The sequence below is a fragment of the Podarcis tiliguerta genome (assembly GCF_965153285.1).
Source record: "Podarcis tiliguerta genome assembly, chromosome: 11".
NCBI lineage: Eukaryota > Metazoa > Chordata > Lepidosauria > Squamata > Lacertidae > Podarcis > Podarcis tiliguerta.
The window spans coordinates 50735771-50760551 of record NC_139544.1 but is presented as its reverse complement, the minus strand read 5'-3'; the positions used below and the strand labels follow the sequence as shown (position 1 = coordinate 50760551).

Here is a 24781-nt window from a genome sequence, read left to right as displayed (position 1 = left end):
GGGGTCGGTGCGCACCGACCCCTCTCGCTCTCCAGGCTTCAGGAGAGCCCCACCACCAGCCCCACAAACTGGGGGGAAGAAGCCTGACTTGGTTAGAAGGCTGGCAGGGGGGAGAAGCCTGCTCCTCCCCATCGCCAGCCCTGCAAGCTCGGGGGACAGCGGGAGAGGCGCAGCGCAGCTTCGGCACGCAGCTTCGGCATTGCTCTGGGTCCCATTCTGGGGACTGGGGGAGGGGGAAGCTTGGGCTTCCCCCGCCCGAGCCCCGCGCCTGGGGGGGGGAATAAATTTTTTCCCCTTTATTTCCACCCCCCAAAATCTAGGTGCGTCCTATGGGCCGGTGCATCCTATAGAGCGAAAAATACGGTAGTTGCCTCTGCAGGCAGCTATAGAGTATGGAGACTAACTGAGAGGGAGAGGCCGGGCAGGAGAATTTCATTGTTGTCACGGTGGGAAATTTAGACTGCCTTGATTTTTATTTTTATTTTTTACCTTCCTCCCACGTAATCCTCTCTTGGTTGTACAGCTGCTTTGACTCGCTGCCCTCCCTTTTCACCTTAAATTCATCTGTTCTGCTCTTCAGAAAGCCCAGGCTGTCCAGTAAACACAGGAAAGACTTGTTCAATTGCATCTGGTGGTTGCCAAGCAACTAGGAAGAGTGTGCCCACCTTCCTCCCAGACCTGCTATCAAAAAACAGCTGGGGCTTTAAGTTACAAGGGTGGCAACACTAGCATTGGTTTGGGGGTGGGGGTGCCAAGCAAGCAAGCTTTCAAAAGCCCAGTCCCTAGTGTGTGTTTACTTCTAACATTTTGCAGGCATGTCCATTATGCTCCACAGCAATCTTGAGTTTCAACACAGAGCCTCACACTTGCCTCCAGACACCGCCAAGCTAACGCAAAGTACACCATTCCTTGCACATTCAAGGCCAGGGGCCAGTAGCTTATGCGAACTCTTGATGGGGTTGCTTCCACTGCCGTCCATGAGAACATGAGACAAGCCCATTCTGGCCCATCAAAGGCCCATCTTGTCCAACATTTTGTTCTCACAGTGGCCAACCAGTGGCCAGATGTTCCTGGATCATACCATTACAAACTGCCGTGGGGGTGAGGAAAAATCGCATGATTAAATGCTCGCCCACAAGAAAACAATGTAGATGTACCAGCATGTGCAAAACCAGCACACAAGAAAGGAGATTACGTATCTCGGTTTTGGTCTGCAAGTGCCAATTCCCCACTCCTCTTGGCAATGCTATCACTAAGTGAAGTCAGAGCATTTATGACCCTCCAGAAATCGTTCTTGACAATGCCCCCCTCACCTTCTCACCCCATCCCCCAGATGTAGAAAGTGCCAACAATCTCTATCTATTGGCACTAGCTAAATTCTTTCATTTCTTTCCAGTATTATTATTATTATTATTATTATTAATAATAATAATAATATAATATAATAATATTATAATATAATAATAAATTATAATATAATAATAATATTATAAAAAATTATAAAATAATAATAATAATAATAATAATAATAATAATAATAATTAATAATATCTGACTGGGGTGGAATCTACACATATTTTAAAAAAACACTGTGAAAATGCTTTTTTATTTTTTTTTTAAAGAATCTATATTGAATTTGCCATTAGCTCACCACTGCCATCTGGTGTCACATTTGTATAATGCACTTAAAACATTATATTTGCAGCTGTATAGCTGAGTCCTAGGTTGCCCCAGCCACTCTGGCCGGCTTCCAACCAATATAAAAGCATAATAAAACATCAAACATTAAAAAATTCCTGATACAGGACTGCCTTCAGATGTCTTCTAAAAGTCAGGTAGGTGTTTATTTCCTTGGTATCTGATGGGAGGGCGTTCCACAGGGCAGGTGCCACTACCGAGAAGGCCCTCCGTCTGGTTCCCTGTAACCTCACTTCTCGCAGAGAGGGAACCGCCAGAAGGCCCTCGGAGCTGGACCTCAGGTACACAGGGCCAAGGCCATTTAAGGCTTTAAAGGTCAGCACCAACACTTTGAATTGTGCTCAGAAATGTACTGGGAGCCAGAGTAGATCCTTTAGGACTGGTGTTATATGGTCCCATCGGCGGCTCCCAGTCACTAGACTAGCTGCCACATTCTGGATTAGTTGTAGTTTCCAAGTCACCTTCAAAGATAGCCCCACATAGAGCACTTTGCAGTAGTTGAAGCGGGACCCAGTATGACTATATGTCTATATGAACAACACTCTGGCAAATGAGCTATTTTGACTGCTTTGTTTATCCGCCCCTTCTCTCTCCATTTTATTGTATTTTAAATTGTCGTTACGCACCCTGAGATCATCCATGATGAAGTGTGGGATAAACAAACAAGTGAAGCATTGGCCTCAAATGTTTCTTCCCACGGTCTAGCTTTTCATATGCAAGATGTTTTTTACATGGGGAAGCATTCAAACGTGCATTCTCCCTGCCGCAGTCTGAAGTGCTGTGCTCCAGAAACAGGTTTGATAGCTGCTTGCATATTCTAGTCCTCTCAATTTCAAAACCAACAAGGAACCAAAAATATTTTGCAGAACTAAGCTGAAACATAAATGAGATTTCTTTGTAGGCAAGGACACAGAAGTACTTATTTTACATGGACACACCTTGATCTTTAAAATTTCGTTTTCTTTATTCACGCGTGACAGTTCCTGTTCTGCTTTGTTCGTCTTTTCCACTGTCTCCTTGTAGCTGGAGGAGAGGGCGTTGTGATCAGGTCGCAATTCAGATCCTTCAGAGTATGGCTAATATGAAATCATGTTAATGATGGTCAATTTCCCCCCATTTCATTATCATTCTGCGGACTCATTCTGCTTCAGATTAATTGGATTCAGAATTAACATATGCTGTCATTTTCACTTCGCATCTGCTTTGCTTCTACTGGTTATGGATGTTCATAAACTCATATGTTTATTAAAACCCAACAACAACAAAGGGAACCTTAATGTGATTGCACTAGCACTTTGCAATTGTTTTCCAAACTGAGATTTAACCAAGGAACATATAAAGCCCGAGTGCTCCACTAACTATATATGTGTGTTTTGGAAAGTTGTTTGTTTGCCCACTATGCATTTGGGCACCTGGTAAGCTATCACGACCAAATAACGGTTCTTGAAATCAAGGAGGAAGTTTTTGTCTATCGTTGGATACAATTGGGCACCATTTTGACTCAAGATGGCAGACTGCGTCTTTCAAAACTGCACAGCTGTTTACCACTGATTTCAAAGCTGCACTGATTTTTCTGCTTTCTTACGAGTTCCTGAACTGTGTCAGGTACAAGGCTGCTAGTAACTTATAAAGGGGGGTGGAGGGAACAAAAAACTGTGGGGAAACTTCTCACATTCTGTGGTTTGAACAAAGTCATGTTGATGCCCAATGCATCTGTACCACTCTGGACACAAAATGTCCAGAACACAAAAGGTCCAGAACCAAAATGTTTCACAACCCCAAAATCCAAGGGGGTTGTTAGGACGTTTATAAAGCCACTTCCGCCCTGCAGAGGAGCTGAGATTGCGGGTGTCACGGCCCCATGCGTGACTGGGGGACTCCCTGGCCGCTTCACCCCCTGGCCAGCCAATCGGCTGGCTCTGGGGGCGTGGCCTGCCCTATTTAACGCAGGCGCAGCAGGGGATCTCCCTCTTTTCCCGCCTACCAGCATACCGCTCATCACCTGTAACCAATAAAGTTGTGGCCTTATTTAGCCCATTAACCTTAATAATTGTGTCATGTGTCTTTATTTCCACTGGGGGGGGGCAGGAACTCACCACACAAGTCACCCTAATTAACACAGAGAGGGTCGCAACTCAGCAGGAGCATGTGCTTTGCAGGCAGAAGGTTCTAGACTCGATTTTTGTTGGCATCCATAGTTAAGAAGAAAGGACAGCAGTGTCTTCTGCTTGAGACTGAGGGGGAGCGGCTGCAAGTCAGAATAAGCAATACTGTGCCAGATGGAAAAGCCATCTACATCAGCTTCCTGTGATATTAACAAGGAGGCAATTGGACAAGTAGCTCTGGCAGACAGGCATCACTCGCATTCCTGCAAGCCAAAGGTTCTTGCCCTGTCCTCATCTCCACATTGAAGTGAGACCCAAGAGTGTTTATATTACACACACACACACCCCATAACAATAAAAAATCATGTTCTATTTGCTCAGCTCCCTGGGGTTTCATATTTGAAAGCATTAGCACAACAGACCTGATAAATAACAGCTTTTGATTCCCCCAGGAAGATCTTCTCTGCCTGCAAGATTAATTAGCACTTGGAACTCTGCATTAGGCAGCAAAGCCATTCTGCCTAGGCTTGCAGATCAGCGGCGGTAGACAGCGAGAAGCCACACGTAATTCCCTAACATTCTTGGTGAACATTCATCTTGACTTGTGCTCAGAGAGGCCCGCGACCTCCTGGTTAACAAGCTGCCTGATCCTCTAGCATCAGCTTCTCAGGACAATTGGCAAGTCCTGCCATTTCAGAAACCTGCAGGGAAGATTCCTGAAAACACAGGAAGTTGGCTTATACTGAGTCGGTCCATCGGTCCATCCAGCTCAGCCTTGCCTACACTGGTTGGCTGTGACTCTCCAGGGTTTCAGGCAGGGAGCCTCTCCTAGAACTAACAGAAGATGCTGGGGGTGGACCTTGGGAGCTTCTGCATGCAAGTCAGATGCTCTGCCAATGGCCCTTCCCATAGTGGCAGACTTCAGAGGTGTCCTGTGCAAGGTCAAAATTTGACACCCCTGCCTGTCAATTTCCATTCTGCTCATTTCACTATGTTGCAAAGCCCCACAGCGCCCAGTGTGGCAGAACCAGCCGCGTTGCTCAAAATTTGCACAAGTTCTTGTGGGAGCCAAGAGTGGACATCATTCAGCAAGCACCTACAACAGGGGTGAGGATCTGATTCAGCCAAGGGCCACACTCCCCTCTGAGCCAACCCTCCCAGGGCCACATGCCAGTGGCAGGCAGGGCTACAGGCAAAAGTCAGTGGAGCAACAGGTGTGTTTCCCATGTAAGAGGCATGAGTATAAAGGAGCTGCTTGTCAGTGGAACAGACTCCCTTGAAAGGTGGTGGACTCTTCTTTCTTGGAGAAGGAGAAGAAGAGTTTGGATTTGATATCCCTCTTTATCACTACCCGAAGGAGTCTCAAAGCGGCTAACATTCTCTTTTCCCTTCCTACCCCACAACAAACACTCTGTGAGGTGAGTGGGGCTGAGAGACTTCAGAGAAGTGTGACTAGCCCAAGGTCACCCAGCAGCTGCATGTGAAGGAGCAGAGACGCGAACATGGATCACCAGATTATGAGTCTGCCGCTCTTAACCATTACACCACACTGGCTTTCAGTGAAGGTTTGTAAGCAGAGGTTGGATGGTCAACTATCATGTATGATCTAGTTGAAATCCCTGCATTGGAGGGGGCTGAACGGGATGATCCTTGGAGTTCCTTCCAATTCCTACAATTCTACGATTCTCTGTGTCTGTCCTTCAAGAGGTATTACCAGAATTCAAGAGCACATTCCAGCCAAGCGGAAGCATTCAAGGATGGCCAGTGATCAATGTGGCCTGCAGTGGGAGGATAAACACAATGGCCAGACAAAAAAGCCTGGAGGGACACATCTGGAGCACATCTGGTTCCCCACCACTGCTCTGCAGAGAGGGCACACTGCAAGGTAACCAAACACAACGCAGCCCTTGTAATATACATTTTAAGCACAAAACGTCTTCCAGACCTTTGAATCCAGCATGATGTTTCCAACACCATGACTTGAGTCATTTCTACACAGCAGAGGCTGAACTTTTGCTAGCGTCGATCTAATCTGCAAGAGGAAAGCAAAAGGAGTCACATCCTTGATGTTCTGTTCTTAGAAATCGAAGGCAGCAATCCTCTCTACATGCTTACCTGGTAGTAAAGCCCTATTTGGCACAATGGGGCTTACCTCTACGTAGACATGCATAGGATCGCACCATGGACCAAAAAGAAACGCAGTTCAAAAGTTTCACCAAACCTCATATACCATATCAAAAAGTGGCCTTAATATCATTTTTTTAAGCTTCAGTTTTCTTTTTTGGATAGGGTTGCCATATTTCAAGAGGTAAAAATCTGGACACGAAAAGCTTTTGAGCTTTTTTAGGACAATCGCCCGATAGTCCCTCAGCTGCTGCCAAGCATGAGCTACCCACACCAGAGCCAGAGCGAAAACCCATAATTCAAGACATTTGCTTTAAAATGTCAATTCATTTATAGCTATATCCAAACGGCAGAGCTCAGTGGTAGAGCTCAATGCCCAGCATCTACAATGAAATTCAAACAGGGCTGAGATAGATCCATTCTCAGAGATCATGGACAGTCTCGTCCAGTCAAAGCGGTCCAGAATTCTGCTGCATTTGTGGCATGCTTGTGAGATATTCATGGGCATCTCGTTGGCCACTGTGAGAACAGAATGCTGGACTAGAAAGGCTTCTAGCCTGATTCAATAGGCTCTCCTTAAGTTCTTTATGTCCGCAGACAGGCATTGTAGTCCAACAAGATCTGAGAAGCACCATGTTGGCTGCCCTTGAGCTAGCCTATCAGCTCTTGTCAGTCTGGTAAAAGGTCAGGGATAATGGACAAAGTAGCTCAACAATATCTGGAGAGAGCGCCACGTTGGCTACTCCAGGGCTAGATGGAAGAGCGCTGTGGCTCTGCATAAGGTAGCGTTAATACACTCATGTGAAACATCATACCTGTTTGATATATTCAGTTTCTTCAGTCACCTCAGATGCAGTGGATCCATACAGGAGAAAATTCCCCTCTGTGCCCCTGTCCTCTCTCAAAACACGGCGTGTCACCACTAGAGTGGTAGTCATTATCCGGGTTTTTGGGTGACCTGTATCCAAAGATCGCAAGCGTTGATTAAAAAGACTTATTAAACATGGCAATGGTTCAAACCAGTGGACTTAATAGGGACATGATGAAAAAATGGACATTGCAACAGGTAACCCTGGAAATCTGGGTACTTCAAAGTGAATCATGACGACGGCGGGTCACTGGGAGCTTATCATACACCAATATAAGACATTAACCATGTTGACTCCCAGACTTCATGGGGGCTTTGACTTTAAAAAGTTTAATGGTTTAGGCTCAACATAGTCCAACGATACTCCTGGATCTTCCAAAGTAACTTGGGCTGGCTAACTGTATTCCAAGTTAGAAATGCAAAGATTCAGGCTGGAGCGTTTTCATCAGGCTTCCCCAGCCTGGTATCATCTAGATCAGTGTTTCTCAACCTTTTTCCAACCATGGCCCCCTTCTGACCTTGTTTCCTTCCTGTGGCCCCCCTATCCTACCAGTCAAAAGGTAGCTATACTGTTTGTAAATAGAACATGCTTTATTTATAATTTTTATAACTATATACATTATATAATTTCACCTGTAGCCACCCTTGGAATATCCTGGGGGGGCCCTGGTTAAGAAACACTGTTCTAGATCAGGGTCTCCAGCTGTTTTGGGACTACAGTTTCCATAATCCCTGACCACTAGTCCTGCTAGCTCGGGATGATGGGAAATCCAACAAGTTTGGGAAACCCTGCTCTAGATTATAGATCCTCTAGATTAGATTTTTTTTTTAATTATATGAAATGCCCTGAGATCTACAGCTAAAGGGCCGTACACAAATTTAATAAACAACAGCAGATTATCTGAACCTCCCTGGCCAGGCTGGCTGGAGTTTATTGATCTTAGAGTGGGAAGTTCATAGCGATCTTGCAGGTTTTCTGTTTGTGCTATAGAACTGCTCAGTTATGTTACCCAGCTAACCTAGATTACATGCAAATCAGCCATGAACTCACTCCCTTTTATAACACTAGACTTGAGTCACAGAAACCAGTGGAGCCAAGTTCTATTGCTTTATGCTGCCATGGTGGCCAATGCCGGATTTACGTATAAGCTAAACAAGCTATAGTTTAGGGCACCACTCTCTTGGGGCCCCCCCAAAAAAATTAAAGGAGAAAATAACTGGATGTACTTTGATAAGATACATATTTTGCTATGTGCAAATGGCTTTAGATACCTATTAGGTCCATAAATTACCATATAGCATATAATCAACACAAAAAACAGCAACAATTTGTTGTTGACAAAGGACAGTTGGACATATAAAGGGCCCCATTACCTTCAGTAGCTTAGCACCTCATCAGTCCTAAATTTGGCCCCGCATGTGGCCTGCTGATACGCCCGCCCCCCCCCCCCCGCCCTCCCGGTTTTGGAGGTCTTTGAAACTATGCAAAGAAAACCAACACCGTGCAAAGTTGTCTGCCGGAAGCAAAAGTGAAGCCTGTGCAGTGTGCAAAGATCAAGATCAGCAAACTTTTTTGAATTGCCATCAGCTCTCTGAAAAGGCTATCATCTCTTTTCAGGCTTTTGTGTTCATTCCATTTTTTATGTACATCCAGAAAACACATTAGAAAGCAACATGAATATGAAACGAGAAACAAAGACATCCTTTACCCTGACAGTGTGGATATGCACATTTTAAAGGACAACATCAAACATTTATATTTTGCAGGACAAGAATGCAATACATTTTTACGACACCATCTAACAGCAGGAGCATCTCCCAAGTTCGCTTCCTTACAAAAAAAAAATTACAGATCCCTAACAATATACACTTGCACACACACAAAAAATCCCTGGCCACTGGTATTATATATAACATCTCAGCCAGGTGATGCTTAACTGGTGATGCCAGATAATGTCATGATGGGACATCAGAGGTGATGATATCATGTACACCCACAAGCAAGGTTACATGGGTCACCTTGAATGTCAGTGAAGGCAAATGAATGGGAGGAAAGTGAGGGCAGAGAAGGTTGCTACAGAGAAGTCTGAACTCACACAAATGTTCAAGTAAAGGTAAAGGGACCCCTGACCATTAGGTCCAGTCGCAGACAACTCTGGGGTTGTAGCGCTCATCTAACTTTATTGGCCAAAGGAGCCAGCATAAAGCTTCCAGGTCATGACTAAGCCGCATCTGGCGAACCAGAGCAGAGCACGGAAACACCGTTTACCTTCCTGCCAGAGCGGTACCTATTTATCTACTTGCACTTTGATGGGCTTTCAAACTGTTAGGTTGGCAGGAGCAGGGACCGAGCAATGGGAGCTCACCTTCTGATCGGCAAGTCCTAGGCTCTGTGGTTTAACCCACAGCGCCACCTGCGTCCCTAATGTTCAAGTAAGCCTAGTTTTTTCCTGATAATTTGTTTGATTGCATTGATTATCCCTATTTTAAAATGAATTTGAAATTAACGAACATCTGATGCAGCCCCAGTTTCTGCAGATAGCAGACTCTGTATCCAATGTGACCCGCGGTAGCAGCTTTGAAATCAAGTCTGCTCACAGAAGAGCATTAATATTAAGTTCAGATTTCTATGCACAGTGTAGGGGGGACCAATATTATCTTGGCTGGAAGGAAGAGAAAGAGGCAGAATTCTATTCCACATGAAGAATACTGGCTTGAACCGAATGGGAGCTGTCCCATCCCTTAACTCTTGATATCAGTGATGTTTGTGTGGTACAATGGTGACATCCAGTGTTTGATGAAAAAATCTCATGCCTACATGTCTATCTCTCAAATCCATCAGCATTGTAACCCTAACATGCTTGCCTGCTTTAAAATTTAAAATGGAATATAACAGAGGAGGAGGAAGGGAGAGAGGGTTCACATCACAGGGTTATGTGTATATTTACTAGACCGTTGTGCAAATACAAGGTCTAAGGTCTGGCATGGATTTTGCCATCCTGAGAATTTTTAAAGCAATTTGCGAGCTGTGATGGAAGATGAGGAAAGCTGGAAAATATGTGGGCTAAGGGCTCTGCAACAGAAAGAGTGTGCAAATCACAGCAGGTGTTTGCAAAAGATGGTTTCGCATAAATCTCAGTTCCACACCGAATCCTTTGCTTGGCACTCAGTGCCATGGCAGTTGTGGCATGCAGCAAGTTGGGGCCAGGCAGAGCAAGGGGTAGTAATTAGGTGAACAGATGTGGGTGGCAGGCAATATGAGAGAGCGAGAGAAGCAGATGTAGGACAGCCAGATTTCCAGCTTTAAAGGGACAGTCCTCTGTTTGAAGGACTGCCCATCCCATGTCCAGTTTGAGGATAAAGAACCATAAAAAGGGAGAGCGGCTGAGAGCAGCAGAGGTAACTGTATACAGTGGTACCTCGGGTTAAGAACTTAATTCGTTCTGGAGGTCTGTTCTTAACCTGGAACTGGTCTTAACTGAAGCATCACTTTAGCTAACGGGGCCTCCTGCTGCCGCCATGCCGCCGGAGTACGATTTCTGTTCTCATCCTGAAGCAAAGTTCTTAACCCGAGGTAATATTTCTGGGTTAGCGGAGTCTGTAACCTGAAGCGTATGTAACCCGAGGTACCACTGTATTGGCTTCATGACAGACCAGCTATTGTGGCCTGGAAAACAAGAAGCAGGTGCACATAACTCTCTGGGTGAAAATCTGAAGTCTCTGACCCAATGGGCAGATCAACTTTAGTGATACGGAAGGTCATATGACAGAAAGGTACCAGTGCTGGGCCAGTTATATAGGACGAGGACCCACATTTTTTGACCTCTAATGAGGTAGGTTTTCAAGTGTCTTCAAATTAGGGCATTTCTCCCTACCCAAATTCCTCCCACTTTGCTTGAAGCCTAAAGAGTTTTCATCCCCCCCAAAGTTAGCGTCATTACATACTTGTATTTGCACAGGTCATGTTGAAAGAGACGCTACACTTTCCTGAAGTGCTGTTTGATTGTAGTTATCCTGTGAGCAAGAGTTCCAATAAATGTTGAGAGATGGAAGGAACTGAAAGGTAAAAAAAAGAGAGAGATGTGAGAAAAGGATGATAGTTAGACAACAGGTCCTGCTAGCTTGGGTCTCAACGCCACACAATTGCCCACCTCTGCATCAGATCTCTCATCTCTTTGGGATCATGATAAAACTACCTTAAACTATTTGTCTAACACACGATGGTCTATGTAGCCAATGTACTCCCCAGAAGTTGCTGGATTATCACTCCCATTTTTAACCTCCCAACATCTCTTTGAGATAGGTTTGCCTGAGAGATCTAGCAACTGACACATGGTTGCCCTGAGAGCATCACAGCTGAGTGCAGATTTGCGCCTGGATTTCTCACCAGTCCTTCTCCAGCACCCAAATCACTGCACCACACTGGCCTGAGTGAGTTTGTGGCAGAAGATTTAAACCCTGGGCTTTCCCATTCATAGAGCAGATAGTTTTTTAGCCACTATGCTTCCTATTAGAGGAAACAGCTCTACACATTGCAGATTCTCTTCCCGGAATGAGGCTTTGCCAGTGAGAGTGGCAACATGGCAATATCCAAGAACCATTGCAGTGACTCAAGTCCAAGGGTAAAGGATGAAACATGGTCCATTCATTCTATGGGTGCACTGGCTTCACCAGTAACCATTTTCTTTTATAGGGCAGAAGAGGGTAGGGTGGGGGAAAAGATCTCAAAACCCGAGACAGCTGCTATTTAAAACACTAATCCAAGCCCAAATGCTGTCACCTACAAGCTCCAGGTATGTTTTCTCATCCCAGGATACTACTGTCGCCACCTGGGCACACCCTCCAGTTATCACACTTAATCAACAATGTTGTGTCCTCTTTAATGACGAACAAGAAGGCAACAGTCATAGAAGGTGTCATCAGAGTGGATGAGACCTGTCTTGTGTCTCTGGAACAATGAGTCACACGGCTGACACAAGATAGTATTTTGGGGGAATTCTGAATATTTGCTCAAGACAGACAACAAAACAGAACAGAAAGTCTATCGATGTGATAAGAGCCACAGGTGAGCCTTGGGACTAGATGCCCCTTGGGGTCCCTTCCAATGAATCTGTGACTTAGGTGGTTTTAGAAGGAGGGCAGACAACTTTAAAGGACACAATTCCTAACTGAGCTTTTATTTGGCAAGGCAGCTTTTCTGAACTGATATACCTCTGAATGGAGGAATGACTGTTACCTTGGCTTTCCAGGAAGATTTGACTGATCAAAATTGTAAGGAAAATGCTGGACCAACAACCAATCAAAGAGGCTCACTCCAAGGTAAATAACAACTGCAACTGTAATGAATCTTCACTATTTTTATATCATCCCTCACCAACAAAACAAATGGCTTCCCATTTGCAACCCAAGAAGAAAAAAATGGAAAGATAACAATAACAATAACGGGAAGGCATGCTGATAGGGTGGCCACAATGCATCTTCATCAACAACAAGAGCACAAAAAGGATAACTTTTTTTTTAAAAAAGAGATGAACTTGTTAATTCACATGCATATAGTGAAATAATTACGTTAAATGCACATAATATGGAGCCGTGCTGCTGCATTCTGTAGTACCTGCAGCTTCTGAACCAGCCTTAAGGGCAGCACCATATAGACTGCACTGCAATAACCCCATTTTGATGTTATTGATGTATGAGACGACTTCTTTGGCGATCACTTGTAGCCGAGTAAGATTGTCTTCTGTTATGTACTAACCTTGGATCCTAGAACAATAGGCAAGTAGGATCCTAGAATGCAACAACTGATTGGCTTGCAATCAGACTCCAGGAGGGAAGCAGAATCAGCCAATCAGATGGGACTCATTGTGTAAATAATGTATATAAAGGCCTGAGGTTTGGGGGGAAATTCAATCACTGTTTTACAAGCTGCAATAAAGAGCATGAAATCACTGCAGGACTCCGAGTATATTTCATCTTCCATAAACACAGTTTTAACAATGAGTCCATAAGGGACTGTGGAGGCCAATTCTGGATCCACACGTCCTTCCACAGTGGGGGCATTGGTTTTTGAGTGGGAGTTGATCACGGTGTGGATTTGCCAAATGTGCCTTCCTCTTAGCACGTTTCTCCCTTGCGTCCTGAGTTCGAGTGTCTTCAAAGTCCATGACACCTTTGGTAAAGGCTGTTCTCCAACTGGAGCGCTCGCAGGTCAGTGTTTCCCAGTTGTCAGTGTTTATACTACATTATGAGTAAAGGAGCATCTAGTCACCTGCAGCCAATGTGCAAGTTTACCATCTTAGTGGGAACTAAACTGCATTTTATGCAGAGGAATGACATTCCAAGAGAACAAGCAGAATATGCCCACATACTTGTCTAACCAAAAACAAACAAACAAAACCCCCACGACTCTTCATCTGAGTATTACAGATTGCTGGACAAGTATTACCAAGATTATCAAGATAGACAAATTCGTAAGTATAGAACTAATGGGCAGCCAATGAAGCTGCATGTTAGAAGATTCAGGAAAGAGATAAGGAAGTTCTTCTAATGCATAATTATAAACTACGGAACTCAATCCCACAGACTACATCCCTTTGAACTCTCCTCCCTTCAAACTCATAGAATCATAGAATTGTAGAGTTGGAAGGAACTCTGAGGGTCATCTAGTTCAAGCCCATTCAATGCAGGAATCTCAACAACAACTGCTCTAAAAGACTTCTGAAGCAAGTAATGGATGATGTGTCACCTATGGCACAACACAATGTAAAGAACATCATTTGGGGGCAAAAAAATTGCAAGCATTCAGATTGTGCACAAGAATCAGTGACTGACCATGCACACAAAAAGTTTTGTATTTGAGAAGCAACATGAGTATCAATGAGTACAACACTACACCTGGGGGTCAGGATTTACACAGCAGTTAGGACACCAGATCGAAACTCTGAAAAGCCATGAGCTTTGCTTCAACTGTCCTGGGGGATGATTCAGATGCTTAACATTCCTCCACAGGAAGCAAGCAACTCCATGGATGGAAGGAACTAACACCAGACCCAGCACATTCGACTTTACGGAGACTGATTTGAATGGGCACAAAGACACATTTTAAAAGCAGCATGCAGGAAAGATTCCTTACAGTTGTATCTTCATCTGGGTAAGTGTCCCTAGGGCTCTTCCACAAGGAGCCTGGGTTGACCATGTGACTCATATCCAATGCACGAATACATGACAGCTCTTTTAAATAAGAGAGAACCAGCCACGTTACTCTGGAGCTGAGTACTGTAACCATGGTTGTAACCATGGTTGAAACCATGTTGCCCGGACCTAACTTGTCCTGGAGCTCAGCCCCAACATCAGTTGTTTTTCTGCCAGCATCTCAACATCATGCATTATTCATCTATTTCCATTCCATCTTTCTTCCAAGGAGCTCTTATACATGATCTGTTTTGTCATTACAACAACTTTGTGAAGCAGGTCAAGCAAAAGAGACCCAAGGTTATTCAGCGAGCACATGGCATGAGTGGGATTCTGAACATGGGTCTCTTCAGTTTGCAGCCAACGCTCTAGCCATTATGCTACCCCAGTTTCCAATACAGGAATAGATCTATAGAGCTGTACATAAGATGGTCTAGCATTGTCTACCCTGACAGAGAAAAACCGTCTGCACTTCTACCCAGATGTAAGTTGTATTGTGTTCAGCGAGGCTTACTCCCTGGAAAATGTGCCCAGAATTGCATTCTAAGACCCCTTATGCCAAGGATTAAACCTGGAAGCTTCTAACATACACAGCAGGTCCTCTACCATGGAGCATGGCTCCTCTGTCTGAGCCAGTAATCCCTATTCAGTCACAAAGCTCACTAGGTGAACTTTAGGCTAATCACTGCCTCTCACCCTAACCTACCTCACAAGTTTGTTGTGGGGATTAAATGAGATGGGGGAGAATCATGTTTGCCACCATGAGCTCCCTGGAGAAAAAGGTGAGATATAAATGAAATCAATCAATCATACATACACACTGAGATCACTATATAGAAATAGTAATAATGTGAAATTAGAATGGAGAAAAGTACAGTGGTACCTCGGGTTAAGAACTTAATTCGTTCCAGAGGTCTGTTCTTAACCTGAAACTGTTCTTAACCTGAAGCACCACTTTAGTTAATGGGGCCTCCTGCTGCCGCTGCGTTGCCACTGCACGATTTCTGTTCTCACCCTGAAGCAAAGTTCTTAACCCGAGGTAATATTTCTGGGTTAGCGGAGTCTGTAACCTGAAGCGTATGTAACCTGAAGCATATGTAACCCGAGGTACCATAGTGCATTTCCCTCTGCGTTAAACAAAGGAACTTCAACTGGTGTCACTTCCAAACAGATTTCACCCACCCCACCCCCCAATTTCCTCTTCTTCCCACCACTCCCCCCCTCCACTAAAGTTAAGCAGCTCTCTGTCTCTCCAGTTGCTCAAATGAGCCCAGCTCCTCTGGCTTATAATTCAATGGCCACCGCAGCCACCGAAACCATTTATCTGAAACCACTGGCGTAAGGGCAAGCTCCCGAGACGCACAGAACTCTTCTCCCGAAAACACAAGTTTCATCTTGGCCCCTTTAGTCTGGAACTTCGCTCAGTCTCTGCGCCCGAAGCAAGACACCATCTCCCGCTTTTCCCAACTAAATTATTCAGCGCGGAGAAGAGAAAGGAAGAAAATCTTTCAGCTTTGAGGCGGGTGGAGCAGGAGCAGCTCTTGCCTAATGGCCCGTCACGGAATTATCTCCAGGGAGAGGCAAGCCTTCCCAAAGTGGAAAATTCCCTCTCTAACACACCCAGGCGTGTGTGGGCAACCCGACCCACAAGTTTTTCCTCCCTGGGGTGCTCCTCGGCTAAAGTGGATCCATCTTCGGGAGGAGGCTGTCGGGGGCAGGTGGGTACTCCATGTATCCAGATTCTCTCCTGCTCCCTCTTACCTTACCCCAGTGCGTTATCTCCTCGCGTGTTCTCGCGCGCTTCACTCCGGGCAGCGATTCCCTCGGGTCTCCGCCGCTCTTGGCTCCTGCCGAGTCCCTGCCCGGCTCTTCCCAAACACCGACGGCGCTGGCTCCTCCCTGCCACCCCGCCCCCGGGAGCAGGCGAACCTGGAAGCGGCGCAGTCTCTTCCACGAGGCGGATCGGAAGCAGCGCCGCGTCCACATGCCTTTCCAGCCCGTCAGCAGAAGCTCAGCACTTTCCCCGAGTCCTTAGGCTTGTTTGTTCTTTCGGGGGGGGGGGGGGCTGGGGAAGCAGTTTTCCCTCCCGTCCACCCAGCGTGGGGAAAAGTTTGCGCCGAGTTCCAAAGAGGTTAAAACGAACAGGTGCAGCTGCCAGCTTCCAACTATTTAGATTAGGTGAAAAACAGCATCCATAAGAAAGTTTGGCTTTCAGGTGGACCATTCCCCGCCCCCCAGGATCTATTACTTTCCCCATGGGCATAGCCAGGATTTCTTACAGGAGGCTTTATGTTAGGGGGGGGGGGCAGAACCAAGTTTATCTGCAACTCAATCGGTCAGTAAATCAAGTGTTATTATTTATTGATTGATTTAGGGGAGCAGCTGTCCCTCCGCCAACTATGCCTATGACCTTCCCTGCCGTGATGGATTTGGGGCCAATTTTTTCCAGATCTCTGAAAACTGCCAGGAAACTATAATTAGGAGTGGATTTTTTCATGTCTTGGACTGGGAATACAGAAAGCTACAGTGGTACCTTGGGTCACAGACGCTTCAGGTTACAAACTCCACTAGCCCAGAAATAGTACCTCGGGTTAAGAACTTTGCTTCAGGATGAGAACATAAATCGCGCAGCTGTGGTTTGGCGGCAGCGGGAAGCCCCATTAGCTAAAGTGGTGCTTCAGGTTAAGAACAGTTTCAGGTTAAGAATTAAGTTCTTAACCCGAGGTACCACGGTACTTTGTGCTCGCTCAGGCTACTTGTTTGACACTAGAGAGATCCACTATGAATAGCCAACAGCAACTTTGCAGGGTCTCAGATTTTCCCCATCACTTGCTATCGGATGCTTTGTTACCTGGAGATGCCAGCGTTTTGATGCAGGACTTCGGGCAGAGCCACAGATAGTTAAAAGATTTTTATTGATTTACTTGATTGCGGTGGGGGGGGGAGCTGCCCCCCAGGCCCACATTTAAGGCCACATTTCTGACTGGACAGTCATCCAGGAAGCTCATGCAGGTGAGGGCCCGATGTAAAAATGGGCAGAGCAATGAATGTTATACAATGCTGCCTTTGTATAGTTTTTACACACATGCATACAGCCACACACCTCTATCCGCCATCTAGGCAAGCCAAGAGTCATTATTGGAGTCGAAGGACAAAATCCAGCCAGGCAAAAACACTCAAGGAGGGTGCAAAGCAGGACTGGTGTGAACTGTGGCTTGGGGAAAGAGGGTGTGTCTATGGAGGGGGGGGTGTTCTGGGGAGAGTTCCAAGGAGCAGACAGAGAGGCCTGGAGATCACATTCGTGCCCAGAACCTGAGATTCCCCATCCCTGATATAAAGCTTATTCTGTTCCACTGAACTATGGTTTGCCCCTAACACCACCACAACTACTACCACCTCAAGGGGACTCAAACAAATCAATTGGTTTAGTGGTTCCTGCAGGCTGATATTTGCCCGCGCCGACTTGTGTCACAGTTAAAATTCCAATGTGGATCATCTCCTGCTATAAGGTGTCCTTCTTTGGTGATTTCCTGGAGTTGCTGCAACATGGGTCCTTCCCAGAGCACAATGGTAAGAATTGATGCTTTTGAATTATGGTGCTGGAGCAGACTCTTGAGAGTCCCATGGACTGCAAGAAGATCAAACCTCTCCAGTCTGAAGGAAATCAGCCCTGAGTGCTCACTGGAAGGACAGATCCTGAAGCTGAGGCTCCAAGACTTTGGCCACCTCATGAGAAGAGAAGACTCCCTGGAAAAGATCCTGATGTTGGGAAAGATTGAGGGAACAAGGAGAAGGGGATGACAGAGGATGAGATGGTTGGACAGTGTTCTCGAAGCTACCAGCATGAGTTTGACCAAACTGCGGGAGGCAGTGGAAGACAGGAGTGCCTGGTGTGCTCTGGTCCATGGGGTCACGAAGAGTCGGACACGACTAAATGATTAAACAACAGAAAAAGGCAGGCATTGTCGCTTTGCAGAAGCAAAGGAAGTAGTGGGGCTGCAGTTCCGTGTACCTGGAAAGTGTAGGATTTGCCAGTAGCCACCCAGTTCTGCTTGCTTTCGAAAACAATCTACTGCAAGATTTCAGCCACTGTTATTGGTAACTTCACAAATCTGAAAGTACATGTGTGTATCATTCTCTTAAAGCCTTCCAACCAACAGAATTTGTGTGTGCAAATACCCTCCAAGTAAAAGAAGACCGGTTGGATCAGGAGCTGCCGTTTCTACAGCATATTCCATTTACAAGGTATATGTCTCACATCTTTATAACCTCCAGGCTAAAACTACTAGAACAAGCACAGGGATTGTGCTTGTTAACTTTATAGGAACTGTCACAATCTGCAACAGCTCCTTCCGGGCACCAAGCAGGGGAGGCTGAATTGCTCCTTTCTTTAACCTACACAGTGGTACCTCTGGTTACGAACTTAATTCGTTCCAGAGGTCCGTTCTTAACCTGAAACCATTCTTAACCTGAGGTACCACTTTAGCCAATGGGGCCTCCCGCTGCCACCACCGCGATTTCTGTTCTCATCCTGAGGTAAAGTTTTTAACCTGAGGTACTACTTCCGGGTTAGCAGAGTCTGTAACCCGAAGTGTTTGTAACCTGAAGCGTATGTAACCAGAGGTACCACTGTAAATTCATTTGATACAAGGTGCCGGAAGTACATTACTCTAAAAAGCTTGAGCATTCATGGAGCTGGAGTAAAATTTGTAGCTTGGTGGTAATTCACACACATCGCGTGGAGAAAGTCCTGGGTTCAATAACCAGCAGGAAATAATCCAGTGTTAATATTCAAAGGAATTCAGTAGGGCATGAGCATAACCAAGGAGCAATCTATGTGGCTTCTAACAACTGGAAGGCTCCAGAGGGAGATCTTACTGTATATATTGTGGGCTCCTAAAGTACACTCTGGGATGCGGGTGGAGCTGTGGGTTAAACCACAGAACCTAGGACTTGCTGATCAAAAGGTTGGCAGTTCGAATCCCCGTGATGGGGTGAGCTCCCGTTGCTCAGTCCCTGCTCCTGCCAACCTAGCAGTTCAAAAGCACGTCAAAGTGCAAGTAGGTAAATAGGTACCGCTTTGGCAGGAAGGTAAATGGTGTTTCCGTGCGCTGCTCTGGTTCGCCAGAAGTGGCTTAGTCATGCTGGCCACATGACCCGGAAGCTGTACGCCGGCTCCCTCGGCCAATAAAGCGAGATGAGCGCCGCAACCCCAGAGATGGTCATGACTGGACCTAATGGTCAGGGGTCCCTTTACCTTTTTAAAGTACACTCTAAACACAGCTGCTGGCAGTAAAGGCTTAATGGGGATTTCTTACTCATGAGTAGACTGCTTAAAAGTAGGCCAATGGTTCTGGATCTGTAGACATACGGTGTTGTTGCTCGTTAGGCCTGAACTTTTGTTACCAGTCCTCTCAAGGACTGTGGATCGCTCTTCCTCCTCTGACAGTTTCTGGGGATTTTTCATCATCAACTTGGATCTTCAAGGGGATCCACAGCATTGGATTTTTTTTGGGGGGGGGGCTGCCTGCACCTCAAGGTCCCGGACCTGTGAGGTGTCTGGTTCTTCCTCCAAGGAGTCAGTGTTTGGTACCAGGTCAGGACCAGATATGACATCAGTGTGGTAAAAAAAATTTCCCACCCAGTGCCGGATTTATGTATAAGCTAAACGAGCTATAACTACGGCCCCACTTTCTTGGGTGCCCCCCCAAAAAATTAAAGGGGGAAAAAACCCTGGGTGTACATTTGCAAAATATAAGATAAAAAATAAAAATAAAATAAAACCTACATACAGCAACAGTGTTTTGCGTTGTATAGGCTCCTTTGATGTAAGTAATGGACCCCTCCTGCTAGCCTGTTCCCTAAAATATCACTGGTTAGCTCATTTCTATATAAAGTGGTACCTTGGTTCTCAGACTTAATCTGTTCTGGAAGCCTGTTCCAAAACCAAAGTGTTCCAAACCAAGGCGCGCTTTCCAATAGAAAGTAATGCGAAATGGATTAACCCGTTCCAGACTTTTTTTAAAAAAACCTAAAACAGCAATTTAACATATTTTACTATATATTCAACACACAAAAGGTGACAATTTGTTACTGACCAAGGGCAGCTGGACATATAAAGGGTCCCATTACCTTCAGTAGCTTAGGGCCTCATCAAACCTGTCCCCACCCCCAAGGTAAAAGGAAGAACTTCCCTTGAAAACAAAACCATTTATAGCAATGATCTCAGGTGCTTGGTAGCCCTTCTCCTTTCCTTCCTGTGCTTCAGTTTAAGCATAGGGGAGTATGTCCTGAAGTAACTTTTGCCATCGTGCTTTTTCAGACAGAGAAGCACTGGAAGCCAGGGAGGCTTCAGATAAATATTTAACAGAAAAAAGAAAAGAAAACCCCACCCATGACCACTTTGCAATGATAAGGTAAAATTAACCTTGCAATCACCCAAATTCTGAAGTGCCCTTAAAAAGAGGGGCAAAAAAATAAAAGCCTCTTTTGCAGGGAAAGTAAACCTCTAAGAAGCTGAAGGACAGGTTTTGGCACAGCACAAGACTTATCTACAAAGTGATATCCTTTTAAAAAGCATAACTGCCTGGGCGCCTCCTTTATAAGCCAAGGTTATATTCCTTTGGAAAGCGAAATCAGGCCTGACATTCCGCCATGTTTGACTTGTAAACACAGGAAAGGTGGGGCACAGTTCCAAAGTTGCTCCTGTCATACAAGGCTGGGAGGTAGAAAGCAGAACTGTTCAGCTTCTGTACCCACCCTCCATTCAAATTTCGCACAGAGGAGAACGAAGTCTGCTTGTGGAAAAACGAGGCTTTGTTCTTGGATAATGCATATGGAATTGGCCATGATGCTTTCATACAGAGCTTCTCAGCTTGAACGCTTTATATTCTGAATTCGGCTTTTGATTGTGGAGAGTCCTCCAGAGACATCATTTTTATTCAGTATTGCTTATATTATTTTATTAATTATATTATATTTATTCTATTATTTCTTGCCCACCCTTCACCCTAAGGTTCCAGGGTGGGTTACAACATGAACACACAATGTAATAACACAATATTAATATGTAATAACACAACTGCAGAAATAAGGTGGGTCCTAAAAAGATACACCTCGGGTATCAAAAGCGAGAGCATAGAGGTTCAGCGTCAGTGAAAACCAGTATTTGACCTCCTCTTATGTTCACGTTGTTTGGCTTGCTTACTTGAGTCATCTATTGTTGTGTGCTTAATTGGAGCTCTTGGACATTCTCGGAGTGGGGCAATGGGGGGGGGGCATTCCAACTGACAATCCTCTCTGTTCCCCCAGAGATTTGAGATTACTGTTAGCATGTATGACGACAGAGCATTTAATTCCTGTGACACCTGTCCTGTCATGTGTCAAAGCCCATCCACCTGTACATACACACTGCCCATATTTGTTGCTTGAGGTATCTTGTCTCAGCATCACCCTATAATGTATGTGAAGCCTGTAATTTCCTGTGTAGGAAGCCTTATTGTGATCAGATGAGATTCTTCCTTGATTATCAGGTTGGGCTGGTTGCTTCCTTCCTGACCTCATACATCCTTTGGTATCAAGAACATCTTCTTGGGACATTGGATTGGAGGGTTATACTTAAAGGGGGCAGGGGGCAGGTTCCAAACTATTTCCCACTTTCTCAATTCTAATCATTATCCAAATGAGAATATCTTCAAGGTTGGATTGCTGCAATGGACTCTATGTGAGGGCCTGTTTCCAATATAAAGGTAAAGGGACCCCTGACCATTAGGTCCAGTCATGGCTGACTCTGGGGTTGCGGCGCTCATCTCGCTTTATTGGCCGAGGGAGCAGGCGTACAGCTTCCGAGTCGTGGCCGACTCTGGGGTTGCAGTGCTCATCTCGCTTTAGTGGCCGAGGGAGCAGGCGTACAGCTTCCGAGTCGTGGCCAACTCTGGGGTTGCGGTGCTCATCTCGCTTTAGTGGCCGAGGGAGCCGGCGTACAGCTTCCAGGTCATGTGGCCAGCATGACTAAGCCGGTTCTGGCGAACCAGAGCAGCGCACGGAAACGCCGTTTACCTTCCCGCCGGAGCGGTACCTATTTATCTACTTGCACTTTGACGTGCTTTCGAACTGCTAGGTTGGCAGGAGCAGGGACCGAGCAACGGGAGCTCACCCAGTCGCTGGCATTCTAACTGCCGACCTTCTGATCGGCAAGTCCTAGGCTCTGTGGTTTACCCACAGCGCCACCTGTGTCCCAAAATAGATAATGCAAAATGCATGATCCAATATAGCTATATATATCCATTATAGATCATGCAAAATGCAGCAGTTAGACTGCTGATGGGGGCACCTGGCAGACAACATTTTAAAAACATCTACACTGGCTGCCCATCTGCTACCAAGCCAGGTTCAAGGTCTTTTGCATTAATTTACAAAGTGCTGAACAACTTAGGTTGAGAGGACCTTAGCTTATATCCCAACCCAATAACTGAGATCATCTGCAGGAGCATTCATGCTCATTCCCTAAGTTGATAAGGCTCTTTTGAAAGCAACAAGAAACAGCCTTTGGTGTCATCCGCCCAGTATTATAGAATACTCTGCCAACAGAGATTCAGCAGGTGCCTTTTGTGCCAACTTTTACATGCCTGCTGATAACGTTACTATTTCATCAAGCTTATGCAGGCAATTAAGAATACATATTTCCATAACAGCTACCTGATTTCTGGCTTCAATTTTTAATGCATTTTAAGTGTTTTATGTATAATTGTTGCAAACCACTCTGATAATTTTTTTAAAAAATGAATACGAGTATATAAATCTTTTTTTATAAATAAAAAGTTGCAATCCCAGCATCATTGTTGATGGATTTATTAACGACTAAACAACAACATTCCCCAGTTTTGGCAACATTAGAAGTTTTTGCCATTATCTTAAATTTCCAACATGCAGTTTTTGTTGTTGTTGTTTAGTCATTTAGTCGTGTCCGACTCTTCGTGGCCCCATGGACCAGAGCATGCCAGGCACTCCTGGCTTCCACTGCCTCCCGCAGTTTGGTCAAACTCATGCTGGTAGCTTCAAGAACACTGTCCAACCATCTTGTCCTCTGTCGTCCCCTTCTCCTTGTGCCATCAATCTTTCCCAACATCTGGATATTTTCCAGGGAGCCTTCTCTTCTCATGAGGTGGTCAAAGTATTAGAGCCTCAGCTTCACGATCTGTCCTTCCAGTGAGCACTCAGGACTGATTTCCTTCAGAATGGATAGGTTTGATCTTCTTGCAGTCCATGGGACTCTCAAGAGTCTCCTCCAGCACCATAATTCAAAAGCATCAACCCTGAGCTATTACTTCCATTCCTTAAGAAATCATGATACCAAATATTGATGTGCAATTGCATGCACACCTGTAAATATGCAACCAACTATATTGGGTGTAGGTGATGTAGAAGGAGTCTGTCCTTAGCTTAACTAAGGCTTCCACAGCCAAACTCAAGCATGAACATGGCACCTGACAAATAATTTGCAGCAAGCATTGCCAGCCTGTTGAGAACACTACTTTATGGAAGTGAGTCATGGGCAACTTATGCTAATGACCAGTACCAAGATAAAGGTCTACCAGGCTTGCGTGTTGAGCACACTGCTTTATTGCCTGCCTAGTTATCAAGGAAGCTGAGCAAAGAAAGAGAAAGCTGGTGGTATACCAAATGTTCTGCATTTTCTCCCCCTGCAAATGAGTCTTCCATTTTTCTGCCTTATTCTCTAGACACTCAAGTCCTTCTGTGAGTGTGGGGTTTTGAGCTTACATCATTGAGAGAAGGTGGAGGGTTTGGGTGTGTGGTTTTCTTTACATTGTGAAGCCTCCTTGGCTGCCTCTACTATTTGATCTTTAAAAAAAGCCCTAGGGAAGGAATGACCTTATAATGTCTTACTTTGGGCTTTGATTGAAGGGTGGCACCTGGGGAGGCTGCAGAGTGCAAACCGCTGATGAGATGATTTGTAGAGTGAATACTAGAACACCCCTGGGCTACCTCAAAAGTAAGACAAGTACATCTAAATCCTAGCACCCTACAAATGACAATTTCACCCCCCTCAAAAAAAACCCTTCCCCTTTTGATCATTTTCAAATACAATCCCTTTTCTCACTAAATGGTGAAGAATGGTTAAAAAAGAGGACACAATGCATTGTTGACACAGCATCTGTATCTTTATTGGGACCAATCGAGCCTATGTTAATTGTAAAATAATTAGAAGTTGTGACACATTTGAACCCCAATGCCACATGAGGATAAGAAAGTGTGCAATTGCTACCCTTCCTTTGAAGGGGCTCTGAATGCAATAAGTGCTTGGTAAATTGAGACCCGGGAGTTAAATATCTTCACTTGCCATCGCTGAGAATACAACAGTGTGAACAACCTGTGAATCGGCCTCATTAATTTATCCTTTCACATCGACTTAGTTTTATTGCTTGACCAATGATATAACAGTGCACGTCTTCACTGTGATTGTTGCACAGCCATTTCAATATACAGCATTTCATTCAAATTTTGCTTCTGCTTCCTAGTCTTCATTAGTTTTTATAAATGATAGATATTTAGCTCAGTTCACAGGTTTTGCTGGTGCCAGTAACTCTCCTTTCTGCACTGCGTGGGAGTTAATGAATTCTGCTGCCTCCGATCAATAGTGATGACTAATTGTCTCTTGAATGGCACTGTTTGGCAGACCAGCTAAAAGCCAATTCAGATGTGACACTAAGCCAGGGGTCAGCAACCTTTTTCAGCCATGGGCCGGTCCACCATCCCTCAGACAATGTGGTGGGCT

At 45.2% G+C, this 24781-nt stretch overlaps 1 protein-coding gene across 5 annotated transcripts in view; it reads right to left on the bottom strand.

Moving 5' to 3' along the window:
• The window catches only part of CCDC68 (coiled-coil domain containing 68), a 30387-nt gene extending 14399 nt beyond the window's left edge, over positions 1–15988 (bottom strand). Inside the window, exons 1-5 of one of the 5 annotated variants that reach the window (XM_083403143.1) lie at positions 15748–15988; positions 10741–10851; positions 6743–6885; positions 5749–5835; positions 2637–2774 (exon numbers count right to left, since the gene is read on the bottom strand). In XM_083403143.1, the coding sequence (XP_083259269.1) occupies positions 2637–2774; positions 5749–5835; positions 6743–6885; positions 10741–10759 (387 nt within the window). In that variant the 5' untranslated portion in view covers positions 10760–10851; positions 15748–15988. Of the gene's footprint in view, positions 1–2636; positions 2775–5748; positions 5836–6742; positions 6886–10740; positions 10852–14692; positions 14716–15349; positions 15538–15606; positions 15711–15747 lie in introns of those variants that run through there. The other 4 variants (XM_083403144.1, XM_083403147.1, XM_083403146.1 and 1 more) reach the window with 4 other exon arrangements.
• Between the last annotated feature and the right edge of the window lie 8793 nt (positions 15989–24781).